The sequence below is a fragment of the Callospermophilus lateralis genome, chromosome 1 (assembly GCF_048772815.1).
Source record: "Callospermophilus lateralis isolate mCalLat2 chromosome 1, mCalLat2.hap1, whole genome shotgun sequence".
Lineage (NCBI taxonomy): Eukaryota > Metazoa > Chordata > Mammalia > Rodentia > Sciuridae > Callospermophilus > Callospermophilus lateralis.
Genome location: NC_135305.1, coordinates 190317169 through 190335525, shown reverse-complemented (window position 1 = coordinate 190335525; position 18357 = coordinate 190317169). Strand labels below are relative to the sequence as shown.

At 34.8% G+C, this 18357-nt stretch overlaps 1 protein-coding gene across 2 annotated transcripts in view; it reads left to right on the top strand.

The window, feature by feature from the left end:
- Ngly1 (N-glycanase 1) overlaps nt 1-18357 on the top strand; it is a 51162-nt gene that overhangs the window by 13869 nt on the left and 18936 nt on the right. For both annotated transcript variants that reach the window (XM_076842976.1, XM_076842983.1), the window contains exons 4-5: nt 7613-7778; nt 16673-16895. In XM_076842976.1, coding sequence (XP_076699091.1) covers nt 7613-7778; nt 16673-16895 — 389 coding nt within the window. The remainder of the gene's footprint in view (nt 1-7612; nt 7779-16672; nt 16896-18357) is intronic.

The following is an 18357-nucleotide window of genomic DNA, read 5'->3' as shown; positions in this document are numbered from 1 at the left end:
AATGTATGCTATTATTTGGCATATGACTTCTATTAGAATGTATATTAAATTAAGAATTTTTCATGAACTCTTAGTTACTGTTGCCTGTGATGTGTATTGAAATATATTTATTTTTTATTTTTTATTAATATTAGAGGGAGTTAAAAGTAACATGCTCTATGGCATGCTCCCTCCTCCTTTTGCAGTTACAAAGAACTTCAAAGGTGCCTGGTTAAATCAATTTATAGACTATATGATGTAGTTTTAAGTTCTTTATGATCTATTTAAGCCTAAACTCTGGCTTAAACAGATTATAAAGAACTATGGGATGAGCTGGATGGGATGGCACATGCCTGTAATCTCAGCAACTCAGGTGGTTGAAGCAAGAGGATCTCAAGTTCAAGGCCACTGAGAATTCTAAAATTAAGCAACATAACATGAATTTCTCTTAATGTTTCTCCCTCTAGAGATAACATGCGTTCTCCCTTGAATATGAATCTACTTTTCCAAATAAACCACTACCTATGCCCTTTAGAAAGTGATATAAATAAAAAAACATATATATATGCAAAATATTAAAAAGAGCACACCATGGACATAACCATAATTTTCATAATTCTCAACCATAATTTCCTCTGAGTAGTGAAGTTATGAGTTATTTCATATTATTGGTGCCATTCCTGAATTTTTTACAACATTTCTTACTTTTATAAATAGGAAAAAAGTTTTTTTGGTAAGAAATAACTTTATTGAATTCCAAGTTTAATTAAACGGTCATTTAAAATGTATTATTAGAACCTTTGTGTTTTAAAACAGACTTTAAATTTAAAAGCCACAAAAATAAAGGATACATAAAGGTTGAAAGAGCATTAGTGGGCCATGGAGCCTTGATCCTTTACCAAAGAAGTGAATATGCTAATCTATCTTCCACTGATGATATCACATGATTTGAAAGAATCACATGCATTGAACTTTTTTCCTTGTAAAGGCTTAAATATATCTCACATCAGAAACCAAAATAATTGGAAGTATGATTAGGGAAGAAAACGTCTCTAAAACAGATTTCACGTTTTAAACTATCATTTATACTCCAAATAACTTTTATTCTGTCAGGCAATTAACTGCTGCCTTATGTAGCATTAGTACATGGTTACCCAGCTGCTGTAATCGCCAGGCAATCAGCAACCTTCTATTTTTATGGCTTAGTTGTTTTCAGAGTTGTGCCAATGAATATGTAAAGAAATAAGGCAAGAAAATAAACGATTGTTCAAGATCATTTGAATGCCATTAAAACCACAATGAATGAGGTAATTTCCAGATTGAAAAGGATTAAATTGAAAATAAAAATACTCTGGATGAGTTCTTACCCTTTCAGTAAATTGAAAATCTGTATTTAAGAAAAAGATGCCACTTTAAATGTCTCATTTTTATAAGAATTCTTCTGAATAAAAATGGAGACTTTTTTCTGGTTTTATATCAGTTCTGCTAAAGGAGCATATTCTTCTCCATTGTGAATTCCCTGTATTTCTTGTCACCAAATTTGTATCAGATTTCTTCTGTTTGCAGTTGCATTCATCCCTTCCGTTTTTAGGGGTTTTGTGATGATTTTGGGGGGTTTGGGGTATTTGTTTGCCATGCTGGGGAGTGAACCCAGAGCATGTGTTCTACCACTGAGTTATATCTCCAGTCCATTCTGTAGTTTTTATTTTGAGACAAGGTCTTGCTAAAGTGCCCAGGCTGGCCTTGAACTTGAGATTCTCTTGCTTCAACCACCTGAGTTGCTGAGATTACAGGCATGTGCCATCCCATCCAGCTCATCCCATAGTTCTTTATAATCTGTTTAAGCCAGAGTTTAGGCTTAAATAGATCATAAAGAACTTAAAACTACATCATATAGTCTATAAATTGATTTAACCAGGCACCTTTGAAGTTCTTTGTAACTGCAAAAGGAGGAGGGAGCATGCCATAGAGCATGTTACTTTTAACTCCCTCTACTTTGTAGCATTTTTCTCTCTTCCTCAGAATGGCTTCTCCAATCTGTGAGGGAGTGACTATTAGTCCAAATATTAAATATTATTATAACTTAATTGCTTTACTTCTGGGGCAAAAAATATAAAAAGCTCAAATATTTTTTTCCCACATCCCAGTGAACTATTTTGTATTTGTTACCAGACCCAGGTTAGGAGGCTTATCCCATGGAAAACCCAAGGTCCTGGGGACAAGTGTTGAGAAGAAAGAAAGGCTTTATTCAGTAACTAAAGAATGGTGAAGTGGGAGCCCTTGCTCTTCTCAACTCCAGGGAGTTGAGGGATTATAATATAGGATAGGATTAATGAAGGAGACAGGGGCCATAAGGAGAGAAATATTCATGTCTTTTCTGGGAATAGGTGCCCCCCTTTTTTTCTTTACTCCCTTTATGAAGGTTTGATGTTTCTATTCACTCTGACTGATAGATGTCTTTATCTTTAATGGGGTTGGGGAAGGGGTGGTGGTGGAGGGGATAGATCTAGAGTGATGAAGCAAGTCTAGGTCAAGTTAACCCTCTAGTGTGATATTATAGTTTTAGACAAAACATTTCTCAAAAGATCAACATGTCTACATACAGGGCTGAGTAGAATCTGACCTTCAAAGATTAAGCCTAGAAAGGAGATAGACACAGTATGAAAACTGAGATGCTAAGCCTTTCATCCTATTCTAGTCACCCATCAACACTACAGTAAACGCATACTTCAGGTCCCTGAAGAGTAACCTAGTCAATTGCTGTCATCATGACCCACACGTCAGAGGAGTACTGGTACAGCAAAGATATTGGAAAACTAATGTATTTCCCAGCTGTGTGACCTCCCAAATCAGTGATTTTTGTTTGTTTGTTTGTTTGTGATGCTAAGAATTGAACTCAGGGCCTTGTGCACGTGAGGCAAGCAGTCTACCAACTGAGCTATATCTCCAGACCTAAATCAGTGACTTTTAAGTCAACTAAAAGCAAATGAAGCTAGAGGGTTAATTTTTCCCCCACTTTGGTAGCACCATGGTGTACTTAATCCACTTTGAAGCACCACTTGCACAACTCAGTCTTGTAGCTTTCTTTCCTTAATAACACTATTACAAGACTACTTATCAAGATCAATGGTCTTAGGCTGAGGCTGTAGCTCAGAGGCAGAGTGCTTGCCTAGCACATGTGCGGCACTGGGTTCGATCCTTGGTACTACATACATACATACATACATACATACATACATAAATAAATAAATAAATAAATAAAATAAACAAATCCTTAGCACCACATAAATAAACAAAATAAAGGCATGCTGTCCATCTACAACTACAAAAAAAATTTAAAAAAAAAAGATCAACAGTCTCCACTGTTGCCAAATTTAGTGTATTTTTTTTAGTTTGTTTTTATTTTACCACTTAGTATCTTTAGCTCTTTTTGCTACTGTAAGTGGTTCAACTACTGACCCAGTTGCTCATGTCAAAAATCCATGGATCATTCCTAACATATTTCACTCCTTTTCTAACTGCTTCTGACTCCTGTACAGTCAGTCACCAAGACGTGTTGATTCTACTTCCTAAGTTCTTCTTAAATCCATTTACTTTTTCTACCAATATTTTATATGAGTTCCATAGTTTAAGACCCCACCTTTCTTGGAGTTCTCCTGTAAGCTTCTCTCAGATCTTCTGATGGCTCCTTTTCTACATAAAAGGTAGAGTGGCATTCCAAAAAAAAAAAAACAAACAAACACAGATCTGATCTTTTTATTCCCTTGCTTAAATCTTTTTAATGTCTTTCTTTATAATGGAAAGAGATCAGAGAGATCTAGCCACTTATCAACCCAACCTAACCCTCAACTTTACTTTTTCACCATTTTCCACTTACTATATGTACTGAATGCCTTGATTTCTCTGAGCCTTCACGCTATGCCAAGTATATATCCTCCTACATATAAGCTCTCCAGCTGCCTTCCCTTGATTCTTGACAGGAGTGGGGTCTTTTTTTTTTCTTTTCTTTTTTGAGATGTTGTTTTATTATTTTTTTATTAGTTGCCCAATTTTTTTTTTTTATTAATTGCTCAAAGGGGTGGTCTTTTTCCTTTTCCTTTATACTTTACCACAAATGTCATTTCTTCAGGGACGTCTCTATAGAACCCCAGTTGTAAAGTCTGATTTTGCCCTTTATATATTTGCTTTATAATTCTTAAATATCTGTGAATGAAGTTATTTAACTTATATTGTATTCCCAGTACCTAGCAAATAAAGCATCAATAAATATTTGAGTAAATGAACATTGTTGTATTAGTATGTATTCATAGATTGCTTGCTCTGTGAAGGTAATGTTCCTTTTAGTTTGATCTTCATTATTTTTCCAATACTTAACACATTCTCACAGACAAATATTTGTTGAATTACTGAAGTGGTTCTGTCATGTAATACTTATTTCTGTCTTGCCTCCCATGCCAGTGCTTTACTTAATTGTATTTGACAGTGGTTTGCTTTTTTTAAATCAGCCTCTCTCTACCTTTTAAAATGCATATTTAACCAATTTACATTTACTATAATTGTTAAACCTTATTTTTGTGTTTCTGATTTCCTTGCTTTTCTGTTTTTTGTTTTTTTTTTCTTTTTTTCTCTTTTTGTTTTGTTTGGATCAATCAAGTTTTCCATTATTGCCACTCTAAGGGTTAGAAAGTTAACTTTGATTTTCTAATTATCGACCTGAAATTTCTAATTCAAATATTGAGTTTTATATTTTTTTTAAGGACAGTAACCTCTATTTTGCTCCTTTGTCATTTTGCTTATGAAAAGAAATTGGAAATTTTACTTTCCAGTTGTGACTGTGTATTTAGACCAATCAAAACTTAAGTTTTGCCAGTTTTTTGTTTATTTGATTGATTTTTATCCTACTCTTGAATGTCTTGTTTTATTTATACTTATTTATTTATTTAGTCTGTATATTTACATATTTTTTAATGATACTGGACATTGAACCCAGTATATGATATTTTTTGACTAATTTACCTAATAATTCTTTTAGATAAGATTTTTGGAGTGATATTTTCTCTGTTGTAATACATCAGAAAGTGTATTTATTTATTAAACTACGTATGAATTCTATTTTAGCCATTTTTTTTGAATTTCTGGAGTGATATTTTCTCTGTTGTAATACATCAGAAAGTGTATTTATTTATTTAACTACGTATGAATTCTATTTTAGCTATTTTTTTTTAATTTCAAAAATTTTGCTTCTTTACATGTTATGTTTCTGACTGCTTAAAGGCTTTTAGAAATTTCTTTTTTAACGTGTGATGAGATGCACCCTTATATGCCTAGTTTTTGTTTTGTTTTCCATTAATACTGGCTCTTCAGCTTTATGAATTTGCTTCTATTCTTTGAGAAGTTTCTTTCTTACATTATTTCTACCCTCTTTCTACAATTCCTGTTAACCAGATTTGAAAACTTAGGAATTTATTTTCACTGTCTATTCTCTTTATGTCTCATTCTTGGAAAATGCTTTTGCTAAAATAAGGCTTTTGATTGATTGATAATTCTTTTGTTTGTTTATTCTACTGTTTGGTACCATCTACACTTTTTTCATTTTTGTTTTTAAATTTTTATTTCCACAATCCCTAATTGAAACTTTGAATACAGATAGTTTGACTTAAAGATTTTTCCAGCTTTATAGTGGTGACAAAGAAATACAATACATATTCAGTGAAAACCATACTTGGAAATCTGAATTTTGACTCTTCTTGGGGCTGTGATGTGCAGTATTAGATTCTTAGGTGATGCTGGGCAGTGGCAATAGCAGTGACCTGCAAATTCCAGTCAGCCATGCCATCACAAGTAAACAACTTATGCTCCAGAGTACCATCTTGCTAAACTGTCAGTTCAGTAAGTTGGGTGTATGAAATGCATTTTCAATTTAAGGTATTTTTAATTTATAATAGTAAGTTCATTGTGTCATAATCCTATCAAATCCAGAAGCATTTACACAGTAAATCTCAAAATTGCTGAAGATATACTTTTTTTTAGTCTTTTCTTTTTCTTATTATTTTTTAGTTGTAGATGGACACAATATCTTTATTTTACTTATTTAGTTTTATGTGGTACTGATGATCGAACCCAGGGCCTCACCTGTGTTAGTCTAGCACTCTATCACTGAGTCATAAACTCAGCCCAGTCTCTTTTATTTTTGTTGATATTGCTGTAGGATTAGTTCTTCTGATATTGAGTCTAATGACTCTTCTTAACAGTATATGTTGATTTTCTTTCTTTTCTTTTTTTAACCTGAGGTATATATATTTACTTTCATTGTATACTTATACAATCAGAGATTAAAAGAGCATATTGGTAAGTTGTCCAAGGGTATGTAGCTATTAAGCAGAGTTAAAAGGTATATAGGTATGTTTTTTTAAAAAAAATTATTCTAATTTGTTATATATGACAACAGAATGCTTTATAATTCATATTACACATATAGAACACAATTTTTCATATCTCTGGTTGTACACAAAGTAGAGTCATACCATTCATGTCTTCATGCATGTACTTAGGGTAATGATGTCTATCACATTCCACCATCCTTTTTACCCCCTTCCTCCCTCCCTTCCCCTCCTCCCTCTGCCCTATCTAGAGTTCGTCTATTCCTCCCATGCTCCCTCTCCAACCCCACTATGGATCATCCTCCTTATATCAGAGAAAACAATGAGCATTTGGTTTTTGGGATTGGCTAACTTCACTTAGCATTATATTCTCCAATTCCATCCATTTACCTGCAAATGCCATGAATTTATTCTCTTTTACTTGCTGAGTAATTTTCCATTTTGTATATATACCACATTTTCTTTGTTCATTCATCTACTGAAGGGCATTTAGGTTGGTTCCACAGTTGCTTTTGTGGATCATTATACACAAGTTCTTGCTTATTTATATGTAAATAATTGGATTTGTTTCCAGCAACCTTGAGAGGGTCAAGGCAGGCTGCATGGTGCAAAGTGTCAGAAGCAACTGGTCATGACTTGGTTATTCCTTTTCTTTTGAGACCCTAAGCATGTAGCCTTACAGCTCAGAGGCAGACTTCTTTGTTGATGGGATGCCAATGAGGGAAAAGCCAAAATGACTACATAGTTCTGCTGTTGGAACCTATGGCTTCTTTGTCTTTGAAATTATTTTGAAAACATTTTTGACCTTTCATCAACATTCTGCTAGGGGTGAATGTTGCCTTGGTTTTTTCCTTTATTCTATTCATATCTACCTTTCCTTTTAGGAGTTTGTATAATTCCTGATCCCTTAAAATCATGTCACCTTTCCTAGTATTACAAGCATTTGAAGTCAGATGCATTATTCAGAGCACTATCTTGATTTAAGCAGTGGTCAAGAATTCCACATATTTCTATTTAAGTATGTCCTCAGTAATATATTTAGAGGGAAAAGTAGATATATGTTAGATTCTGAACTAATGTGGCTATCTTCTAAGAGTATTGTAAAGGTAGTTATGCTTAGGGTATAATTATTGTTTCTCAGGGAATCTATATGTTTTACTTTATCTGTGAAATTATAGACCCATAGGGGTTTTATTATGTTGTATTTTTGTAGCATATAGTGAAAAGCTAATTTCAATTTTTTTTTCTATTAGATTACTGCTGATTCAACCATTCTAAAAGTTCTTCAATCCAACATTCAGCATGTGCTGCTGTATGAAAATCCTGTTCTCCAGGAGAAAGCATTAACTTACATTCCAGTCAAAGAACTAAAAAGGAAATCACAAGAAAAGTTGTCCAGAGCCAGAAAATTGGATAAAGGTAGTGGCTTTCCATAAGAATTTATCGTTAAATATGCATCATTGCTAAATAAATACTGAAGTAGTTCCTTTTTCTGAATACACTGTAAATAACCCGTTACTATATATATTTAAAAAAACACTTTTTTTGTAGTTGTGTATGGACAGCATGCCTTTGTTTGTTTATTTTTATGCAGTGCTGAGGATTGAACCTAGTGCTTCACACATGCTAGGCAAGTGCTTTGCCACAGAGCTACATACAGCCCCAGCGCCTAATATATAGATTTTTAAGTTTAATAATAGCATAATTATAATAAATATGTCTTAGCTTGTTAAAAATTATTATATTGTAAAATACATATACCATTCTAATCACTTTTAAGTATAGAGTTTAGTGCTGTTAAATATATTCATGATGTTATAATAAAACCGTGACCACCATCTAGCTTCATAACTCTGTTTGTCTTATAAAAGTGAAGTTCTGTGTCCATTAAAATGATAACTCTCATTTTCCATCCTCCCTGCCAGTCTTTGGCAATCACCATTCTACTTTCTGTCTCTATGATTTTTTTTAATGTCTCTACAATTTTGACTACTATAAATATCTCATACAAGTGGAATCAAAGTAGTATTTGTCTTTTGGGAATTGGCCTATTTTCCTTAGTATAATTTCTTCAAGATTTATTTGTTTTGTAACATTGCAGAATTTTCTTCCATTTTAAGGCTGATTTCTATTATGATCATATACCACATTTTGTTTATCCATTCACATGGTATTGATACTCAGGTTGCTTGTATATTTTATCTGTTATGAACAATGCTGCCATGAACATGGGTATACGAATATCTCTTTAAGACTCTGGTTTCAATTATTTGAGGTATATACCCAAAAGTGGAATTGCTGGATCATATGGTGATTCTGTTTTTAATTTTTGTGAAGATCTGCCGTATTCTTTTCTGTAGAAACTATACATTTTCTTTCTTCAGTGTCCAGGGGTTCAGTTTCTTTACATCCCGACAGCACTTACTATTTTCTGTTATTTTGTTTTATTGTTTGTTTGTTTCCTTTATAGTAGCCATAATAAGGGTGAGGTGGTATCTCACAGTAGTTTTGATTTGCCATGAGGTTGAGCATCATTTCATGTACTCACAATCCTATTGTTATTTAAAGTCTTGTTTTAGATCAAGTAAGAATAAGATAATTTAAATTTTACCTTCCCTTAATTCTTCTCTAGTGTTATTCATTTCTTTATGTAGACCCAAGTTTCTGACCTATATCATTTTCCTTTTCCCTAAAGAACTTCTTATATTTCTTTCATGGCAGGTCTGCTGGAGTTGAAGTTCCTCAGTTTTTGTTTACCTGAGAAAGTATTTATTTCTTCCTCACTTTTGAAGGATAATATCGCCAGGATATAGAATTATAGGTTGGTGGGTTTTTCTTTCAACACTTTAAATATTTCATTTTATTTTTTTTTCCTGCTTGCATTATTTCTGATGAAAAGTCTATTGTATTTTCTGTCTTATTCCTCATTCAAGATCTTCTCTTTGTCTTTGGTTTTCTGCAGTTTGAACAAGATATGCGTAGGTGTAGATTATGTGTATTTTTCCTGCTTGATGTTTTCTAAGTATCTTGGATCTGTGGTTTGGGGTATTACCTTAAATATTCTATGCTTCCTTCTCTTTTCCTTCTGATATGCCAGCATATATTCTGTTTTACCTTCATTTATCTCTGTGCTTCAGTTGCTAGAGTTCTTAGATGTTCTGTTTAATTTTGAAATTTTTCTAGAGTTCTATTTCTTTTTCTGTCTTTTCCCTTTGCATTCCAGTTTGGGAAGTTTCTGTTGATCTGTCTTCAAGCTCGTTGATTCCTTGACTGTTTCCAGTCTGCCCTTGAAAGGCATTCTTCATTTGTATACAGTGTTTTGTTTTGATTTCTAGCATTTCCTTTAGATTTTCTTGTTAGAGTTTCTGTCTCTCCACTTATATTACTTATTTGTTCTTACATGTCATCTACTTTTTCATTAGGGGTCCTAACATACAAACGAATCAATAATATAAACATATAAAACATATAAGGTGGTTATTTTAAATTCTAAAATATATGCTGTATCTGAGTGGCCCTAATATTTGCTTTGTCTCTATAGACTGCTTTTCCTTCCTATTTTATATGCTTTGAAAGGTTTATTAAAATCTGATCATAATATATTAGGTACTAGGAACTGAAGTAAACAGGACTTTTGTATATACAAAAGATTTATGTTAATTTAGCTCAAAGGCCATGTTTAATGTATGTTATGGCTCTAGGAGTCACAGGCTTTATATTCCTATGGTGCTCGGATCATACTGGAGACCTGTTGGAGTATTGGTAAGGTGTGGGGATGGTACACAAGATCCTTGGTTCAATCCCCAACACCTGAAAAAAAAAAGTACAGGGGAGGCTCTATAATGTTTGGACTAAATCTCAGTGTTTTAGTGGGCTTTTAGCCCTGGGTGTTACCCTCCTACATGTTGTAGCTTCTCTCCCCAATAGGTAAGACAGGAGGCTATAAGGAGCTAGATTCAGGGAAATGGCCTCTCCCCAGTTCAGATAATGCTCTGGTAGAAGGCTTTTCCTAGCTGTGGGCATAGTTCACAATTCTTATTCTTCCCTTCTCTTTTCACAGAGCCATAAGGGGTCTTTTTTGTTTATTATGAGAACCTTGAGGTTCCCAAAAGCAGAATGCACAGAAGTGTGGGGAACTCTTCCAGTACTGTATTTCTCACTCCCAAATTAGACCATACTCAGTCTTATACTCTGCATTTTGTTTAACATTGTCATTTAAGCTGGGTAGTGGCACATACCTGTAATTTCAACTACCCAAGAGGCAGGAGAGTTGTAAGTTTGAGACCAGCCTGGGCAACTTAGTAAGATCCTGTCTCAAAATAAAATGTTTTAAAAATGTCTGGGAATGTAGCTCAATGATAGAGTGCTGGCCTAGCATATAGAAGGCCCTGAGACCAATTCCAAGTACTTGGGGGTGGGGTTAGAAGTTCTTAGAAGTTTATGGATCCAGGTAAGCACATATTGGCCATGATCCTCTGAGTTGGCCTGTCTCTTAGGATTTGGGGGTGACCATTGGCTCTGTGACCTCAGCTCTCTTTTGGTTCTAGGAACAATCGTTGATTTTCAGTTTAATGACACTACTTGGAAGAAACCAGAGCAACAACTGAAAATGCCTGTGAGGGTTAGTTTGGTTTTATTTATTTACTTCCTATTTTAAAAATTTTCCCCCCCATCAGGGATTGAATCCATGAATGCTAACTACTAAGTCACATTCTCAGCCTTTTTTGCTTTTAGACAGGGTCTCACTGAGTTACTAGGACCTCACTGAGTTTGCTGAGGCTGGCCTTGAACTTGGGATCCTCCTGTCTCAGTCTCCTAAGATGCTGGGATTACAGGCATGCACCACCATACTTGGCCTTTTTCATTACTTTTTCCATATGTCATTTGCTGCCCCTTGTATTTTGGTGGTCTTCATATTTTAGTGTTATATTGTTCTATTTTCTATGTTTTTGATGACTGGCCTGAGCCTTAGACATAATTCTGCTTTCATTCTGCTGACCTTGAAACCATTCTTTTCTTCTTATAATAACAGATTTTTTTTCTAATGTAAAGTAACAGTGCATGTATGTGATCATAAGGTCCTGTTGAGCTTCAGTGTACTATCTATCATCTTTTATGTATCTTATATAAATGCCTATTAGGTACTTACTGAATACATTCTGTGTTTGAGTCATTGGCTGGGCCATGCTGAAGAGAGATGGTAATATAGCTCTACCTTAAACAAATGAACAGGGAACATGAATTAAAATAAGCTAACAACTGAGTGTGAGGCAGGTTCCAGTAAATGTAACATGTGAAGTACGAATTTAAAAAAGAATATGTTGCCAAATGAATAAATTGCTGCGAGAAATACGTCAGAGACAGAATGCTTTAGTTATGTTCAGCACATTCTTTCTCTCTAGGCAAGTAACATTTAGGAAATTGCTCAAGGAACAAGAATTCGCAAAAAGGAGCATCAAGTGAATGGTGTGGTTATCCTGAGGTATCGGTCCATTTGTCCTCACCATGGGAATGGTTGTGTCAGTGTACTGAGAACCCTTCAAGTCCATTAGTTTAGACTTTAGGTCCATTTCTCATAAAATCTATTGATGGTCCCTGTTGACATTTGTCTCCAAATTTTTTCCTCTTAAGTATTGTAAATGTAATTGCATGGGTGTGTTTTTGTTTTGTTTTCCGGCAAATAGGGTGAAGATAAATAGTTCATAACTTCATCACATAGGAATATGACTTCTAAGATCTGTATACTCTTTCACATTTAAGAAGTTTTAACTGACATAAGAAAGAAAGAACATATCAGTTTAGTGGGGTAGTATGACAAATCAGTAAAAGATTAGGCTTTTCTTTAAGGGCCAAGAAAAATCAGTGGGATTCATAAGCTGAGTTGTCAAAGGACATAACAGGGCAGGAAACTGTAGTGAACAGCATACATGAAGGCAGAGGAGTACAGGCTATTTGGGAACAGTACTACAGTTTGGCCATGTGTAGGGAAGGGTGTATGTAAAGCAATAATGGCAGATCAGGTAGGCTGATTTTCAGTCTCAAGTAGAGCAGTTGATACTGAATTTGTCTTTAATTTTTCTAAAAAGAATTGGAGTTAAAAAATGAAACAAATGATATTTCTAATAAAGTTTGAAATATAAAATAAGGACCAAAGAAATTAAGAGGAAGCACATATTTTAGTCAGATAACTAATCCATATTGTTACTGTGATTGCGCATACAGCAGATATCATATATAATTCATTCATCAGAAAAGAGGAAATAAAAGTTTCTTAGGAAGTCACAATACTTGATTCAGTAGGCTTAACTGTTGAAGCTTTAATGAAGAGCTTCCGAACTGCAGTTAGATTCATCTTTAACAGCTTGTAAGATGAACAAAAATCAAGAGAGAAAGGAGAGAAGAACTAAAACATGATAGTAATGAAATTTATATAAGAGTGTGAACAAGGTGACTGCAGGGGAGAAGGCAGATATGAAAGTTGTTTTGATGATAGAAAATATGATATAAGAGGCTGGGGTTGTAGCTCAGTGGTAGAGGCATGTGTGAGGCACTGAGTTTGATCCTCAGCACCATGTAAGAATAAATAAATAAAGGTATTGTGTCCATCTACAAATAAAATATTTTAAAAATAGAGTTATGTATACATGAGGATGTCAAAGATGACTGTATAATTTTGAATCTAGAAAACTAGAAAATGAGAGGAGTCAATGAAAGCAGGTTTTGAAGGAAAAAAAGCTACCAGTTTAAGGTATATATTGCATATCATCTGAATTGCCAAGTGAAAACGCAGGCCCTGGGATTTTGATAAGAGATCAAGTCTTGAAAGGCACTTTAATGTGGTAGGTAAAGCCACGACGGAAATGAGGTTGCTGAGAGTGAAAACAAAAGGATTGCAAAGGTTCTTGAAAACACTGTAGCCTTAGCCTCGTGTGGGTATTTGCATTTAAATTGGTTTAAATTAAATGAAATTAAAAATTAGATTATTCAGTCATATTCAAAACATTCCAGGTACACAATAACTACAGGTTGTTAGTGGCAACCCTGTGGGACAGTGCAATATGAAATTATTTCCATTATTGCTGAAAGTTCTGTTAGAGGGCAATATTTTAGAAACACAGGATACAGGAGGAGGAAGAGTAACAAGTGAAGGAAATTTGAATATTTAGTGAAATAAGTGGTATTGTTGATATAATGAGTGTATCAGCTAGGTGGGGTTTGGTTGGGCTGTGAGTAATAATGACTCCAGTGGCTTAAGGATTATTTATTTTATCATGTAAAAAATTACTGAGATAGGTCCAGATGCAGTGGCACACACCTGTAATCCCAGCAGCTGGGGAGACTGAGGCAGGAGGACCATTGAGTTCAAAGCCAGCCTCAGCTAAAGAGAGGTGCTAAACAACTCAGTGAGACTCTGTCTCTAAATAAAATACAAAATAGGACTGGGGATGTGGCTCAGTGGTCTAGTGCCCCTGAGTTCAATGCCCTGTACCCCTACCCCAAAAATTACTGAGATAGAAAGTGTGGTGTTATTGGTGTGCTGTTGTCAAAGACCTACATGTCCTTCTGTCGTTTGGCTCAGGCATACACAGTTTTCATCCTCCCCATCACCTCATTGCCTAAAATGTCTGGTGGAGTACCAGCCATCACATTTGCTGACCAGACATTAGGAAATAAGAAAGGAGAAACGACAATAAAGTTTATACCTCTATACTGAGCCTATCCTCTTGAAGTAGCCCTTCTTTGGAGTCACACAAAGCCTAGTCATTTGGCCTCTATTAGGTGTAAGAGAGGCTGGGACCTATAGTCTTTTAGTTGGTACATTGTCCTCAAAACTGGAATTGTATAAATAAAGAAGTAGCAAATGTATATAGTGTGGCAACTAGCAGTTTCTGCCCTAGCACTTAACTATTCAGCTGAGATGATGACAAAGCCTCCACTGGCCAGGTTGGTAGTGTTCTTTCATTTATGCAGTGGATTCTTTTGTTCCTTTCCAGACAAAATCTCACTTGGATTTATGAACTAGCACCAATATTCTTATTTGAAGCAGAAGTGTAGTCCTTATTACCCTATACACTGAGACACTGCAGAGGTAGTTAAGGCTCAGAAGCATGGTTTGTAATCAGCCTGGTAGAATAAATGCTTCTTTTGATAAAGTGCTTCAGACACAGGCAATACTTTTTGGAGAAGTGATAATTTATGTTGGCCTGCTGAATTGAATATGAATACATAGGGTGCAGAGTGTTGAGCTTTAAAGGTATGTTGAAGGATGTCTACTAAGGATTTTTACCTGTTTTCTCCTCTTTCCTTTATACACTGATACCATAGGTTTTCAGGGGATAAATTTAGGTCCTAAACTTGTTAATTTTTGTTACTGGGAAGTTACTAGAAACCCGTTTATATTTATATGGTGTCTTTGAAGATACAAAATTTGTAAATTTGAAGTCTTGGTTATGTATTTTAAGCTCTCCATTCTCTAAATAATGTCTTCACAGGATTTATCATCTAAATCAGACCTCCCTTTAACACTTATTATCTCTTAGATGCCTGAGTGATTATTCTGTAGATCCACTTTTCAGAGCTGCTGTTAAGAATATTATTTGGGCTGGGGATGTGGCTCAAGTGGTAGCGTGCTTGCCTGGCGTGCATATGGTGCTGGGTTCGATCCTCAGCACCACATACAAATAAAGATGTTATGTCCGCCGAAAACTAAAAAATAAATATTAAAAAAAATTTTAAAAAAAAGAATATTATTTAACCTAACCAAGTAATACTGACCCTCAAGTGGTCCTGACTTTGGGAATCATACTTCCCAGAAATACAAATATATTGTCTTCTTTCTTTTCTTTTCCTGTCTTGACATTGCCTATTTGGGGAACAATATCAATTCTAAATAATATCTTGAGACTTTTCTGTTACATTGTTCATTCAGATATGTACTGAGCATCTCATGTAGCAAGCACAGTTCTAGGTGTTGGGTACATAGCAGAGAATGAAACAAAGGACCTGCTATCATGGGGAGAGATAGCCAAAGGGAAATAAACCAACAACCTAAGTATTTCAAGTAGTAATGAGTGCTGGTAAGATAAGTCAGGATAACAGAAAGGAGACTGAGTAACTAGGAAGAATGCTGTTTGGTATAGAATTATCAGGGAAATTCTCTCTGAATAGCAGTGATTTCCCTTTCCAGGAGAAGGCAGTAACAAAGGGGCCCACTGAGATGAGAATGAGTTTGGCATATTTGAGAGATAGGAAGAAGGGAGGGTGGGCATTGTGGCTGTAGAATGAGCAAGACAGATGAGAGAGTATATCAATTTCCTATGGCTTACTACAACAGATTACCAGAAACTTGATGAATTTTAAAAAACAAATTTATTATCATAATTCTGGGTGCCAGAAGTTTAAAAATTGGCATCACAGGGCAAAATCAGTGTCAGCAGAGCCATGCTCCTTCCACAAGGTAGAATCCTTTCTTTACCTTTTCCAGCTTCTGGTAACTACTGGTAATCCTTGGTTTGTGACTACATCGCTCCAGTATTCACAGCCAGCATCTTCAGAAAGCTCTCTGCCCCATCTTCACGTTGCCTTTCTCTTCTGTGTGTAAAATCTTCTGCTTTCCTCTTATGAGGACACATGTGGTTGCATTAGGGTCCATCCATATGTTCCAGGATAATATCTGTAGTGAAGATCCTTAATTTCATTACATCTGCAGTTTTCCCCCATATAAAGTAACTAACTATATAGGCTCCAGGGATTAGGATGTGGACATCTTTTGGGGGTCTGTATTTTAGCCTACTACAGAAGGTGAGGTGGAAAAACAAGGATAGAAATTTTGAATTTTATTCTGAATGAAGTGGAAGAAAACCAGTTTATTGGCTTTCGAGTGACATGATCTGGCTTTTCTCCCCACTCTGGTTCTGGAGATGGAACCCAGAACCTTGAGCTTGGTAGGCAAGTGCTCTATCACTGAGCTATGCCCTGACCCTGGCTTACATTTTTAATACGCTCATTCTGGCTGCTAAATGTAGGGACTAGACTGAAGAAGAGGATGGCAGTACTCTATTTCTAAAAGTTTGTTTTTAATGAAACTAACTCATTTATAGATTCCTCATGGAAAACTTTCATATTATACAGGAACTCTCAATTGGTCCCATTCTTCTTCTATAGATGACAGCTGTTATTTTATAACATGTTCTTGTTCATGTCTTGTGTGTTCATACATGTAAATAATTACCTATAAAGATAAATTGGGGTTTACATAAAATTTTTAGATTTTCTCAGCTTTAGGTCTTACTTGGTTCTCTCTAACTTCTCAGGTACTAATATAAGCGATGAGGATTTTCTTTTGCTGGAGCTTTTGCACTGGTTCAAGGAGGAATTTTTTCACTGGGTGAATAATATTGTGTGCAGCAAATGTGGTGGACAGACTAGATCTAGAAATAAATCATTATTGCCCAATGATGATGAACTGAAGTGGGGTGCAAAGAACGTAGAAGATCATTACTGTGATACATGCCAGCTCAGCAATCGATTCCCAAGGTAGGTACCTAGAAAATAAAATCAGAATAATCTCTTAATAAAATAGTTAGAAGTGAATTTTTATTAAATGAACTTTTTAATCTTCTTATTAATTATTAGAAATATATTTCTCTGGAACAGAGGTCTGCAAACTAACTTGCAGGCTAAATCTAGCCCACATCCTGGTTTTGTAAATAAAGTTTTATTAGAACATAGCCATGCTGATTCATTTGCTTATAGTCTGTTTTCAGGCTGCAACAATTGAATATTGATGACAGACCGTATATATGACCTGCAAAGTCCAAAATATCTACCATCTGTCCTTTTAAAGGAAGTTTGTTGTATCTTGCTCTAGATTTTGAATTTTGAGTGTTAGTGAAAGAAGTATTTTTAATCCTGTAAATCTTGTACTTTTAATATATAATTTTACTTTTCAGATAACTGATACTGATATCAAATAACAATACTAATAATTCTGATCATTGTGATGGTAAATATAATATGCTATATATGCTATACTTAGTCATCAAATAATAATATGGAAGGTAAAAGTATATAATAAATTGTGATCATATTTTCTTAACAAAGACAAATTTGTTTTAATTAGAAATTTCTTCCACCCAACCTCAGCTACTCCTTGTGGCTCTAAATTTTAAACTAAGGAAGTTTTGTTGTTGCGTTAACTTTTTCCATTCTTTAATATATACATGGACATATATTTTATGTATCAGATTTTCTTATATCAGACTTTCTTAATTGACACTATTTAAAAAATTTGGTTGTATTATCAGGCAAGAAAAGATACCATGTTTTTTTTTTCTTCTTAAGGTAAGTATTACTCTTTAATTTTTTTTTTTATTGGTTGTTCAAAACCTTACAAAGCTCTTGACATATCATATTTCATACATTAGTATACATTAGCTTCAAGTGAGTTATGAACTCCCATTTTTACCCCAAATACAGATTGCAGAATCACATCAGTTACACATCCACATTTTTACATAATGCCATACTAGTAACTGTTGTATTCTGCTACCTTTCCTATCCTCTACTATCCCCCCTCCTCTCCCCTCCCATCTTCTCTCTCTACCCCATCTACTGTAATTCATTTCTCACCTTGTTTATTTTCCCATTCCACTCACAACCTCTTATATGTAATTTAGTATAACAATGAGGGTCTCCCTCCATTTCCATGCAATTCCCCTTTGCTCTCCCTTTCCCTCCCACCTCATGTCTCTGTTTAATGTTAATTTTTTCTTCCTGCTCTTCCTCCCTGCTCTATTCTTAGTTGCTCTCATTATATCAAAGAAGACATTTGGTATTTGTTTTTTAGGGATTGGCTAGCTTCACTAAGCATAATCTGCTCTAGTGCCATCCATTTCCCTGCAAATTCCATAATTTTGTCATTTTTTAGTGCTGCGTAATACTCCATGGTGTATAGATGCCATATTTTTTTAATCCATTCATCCATTGAAGGGCATCT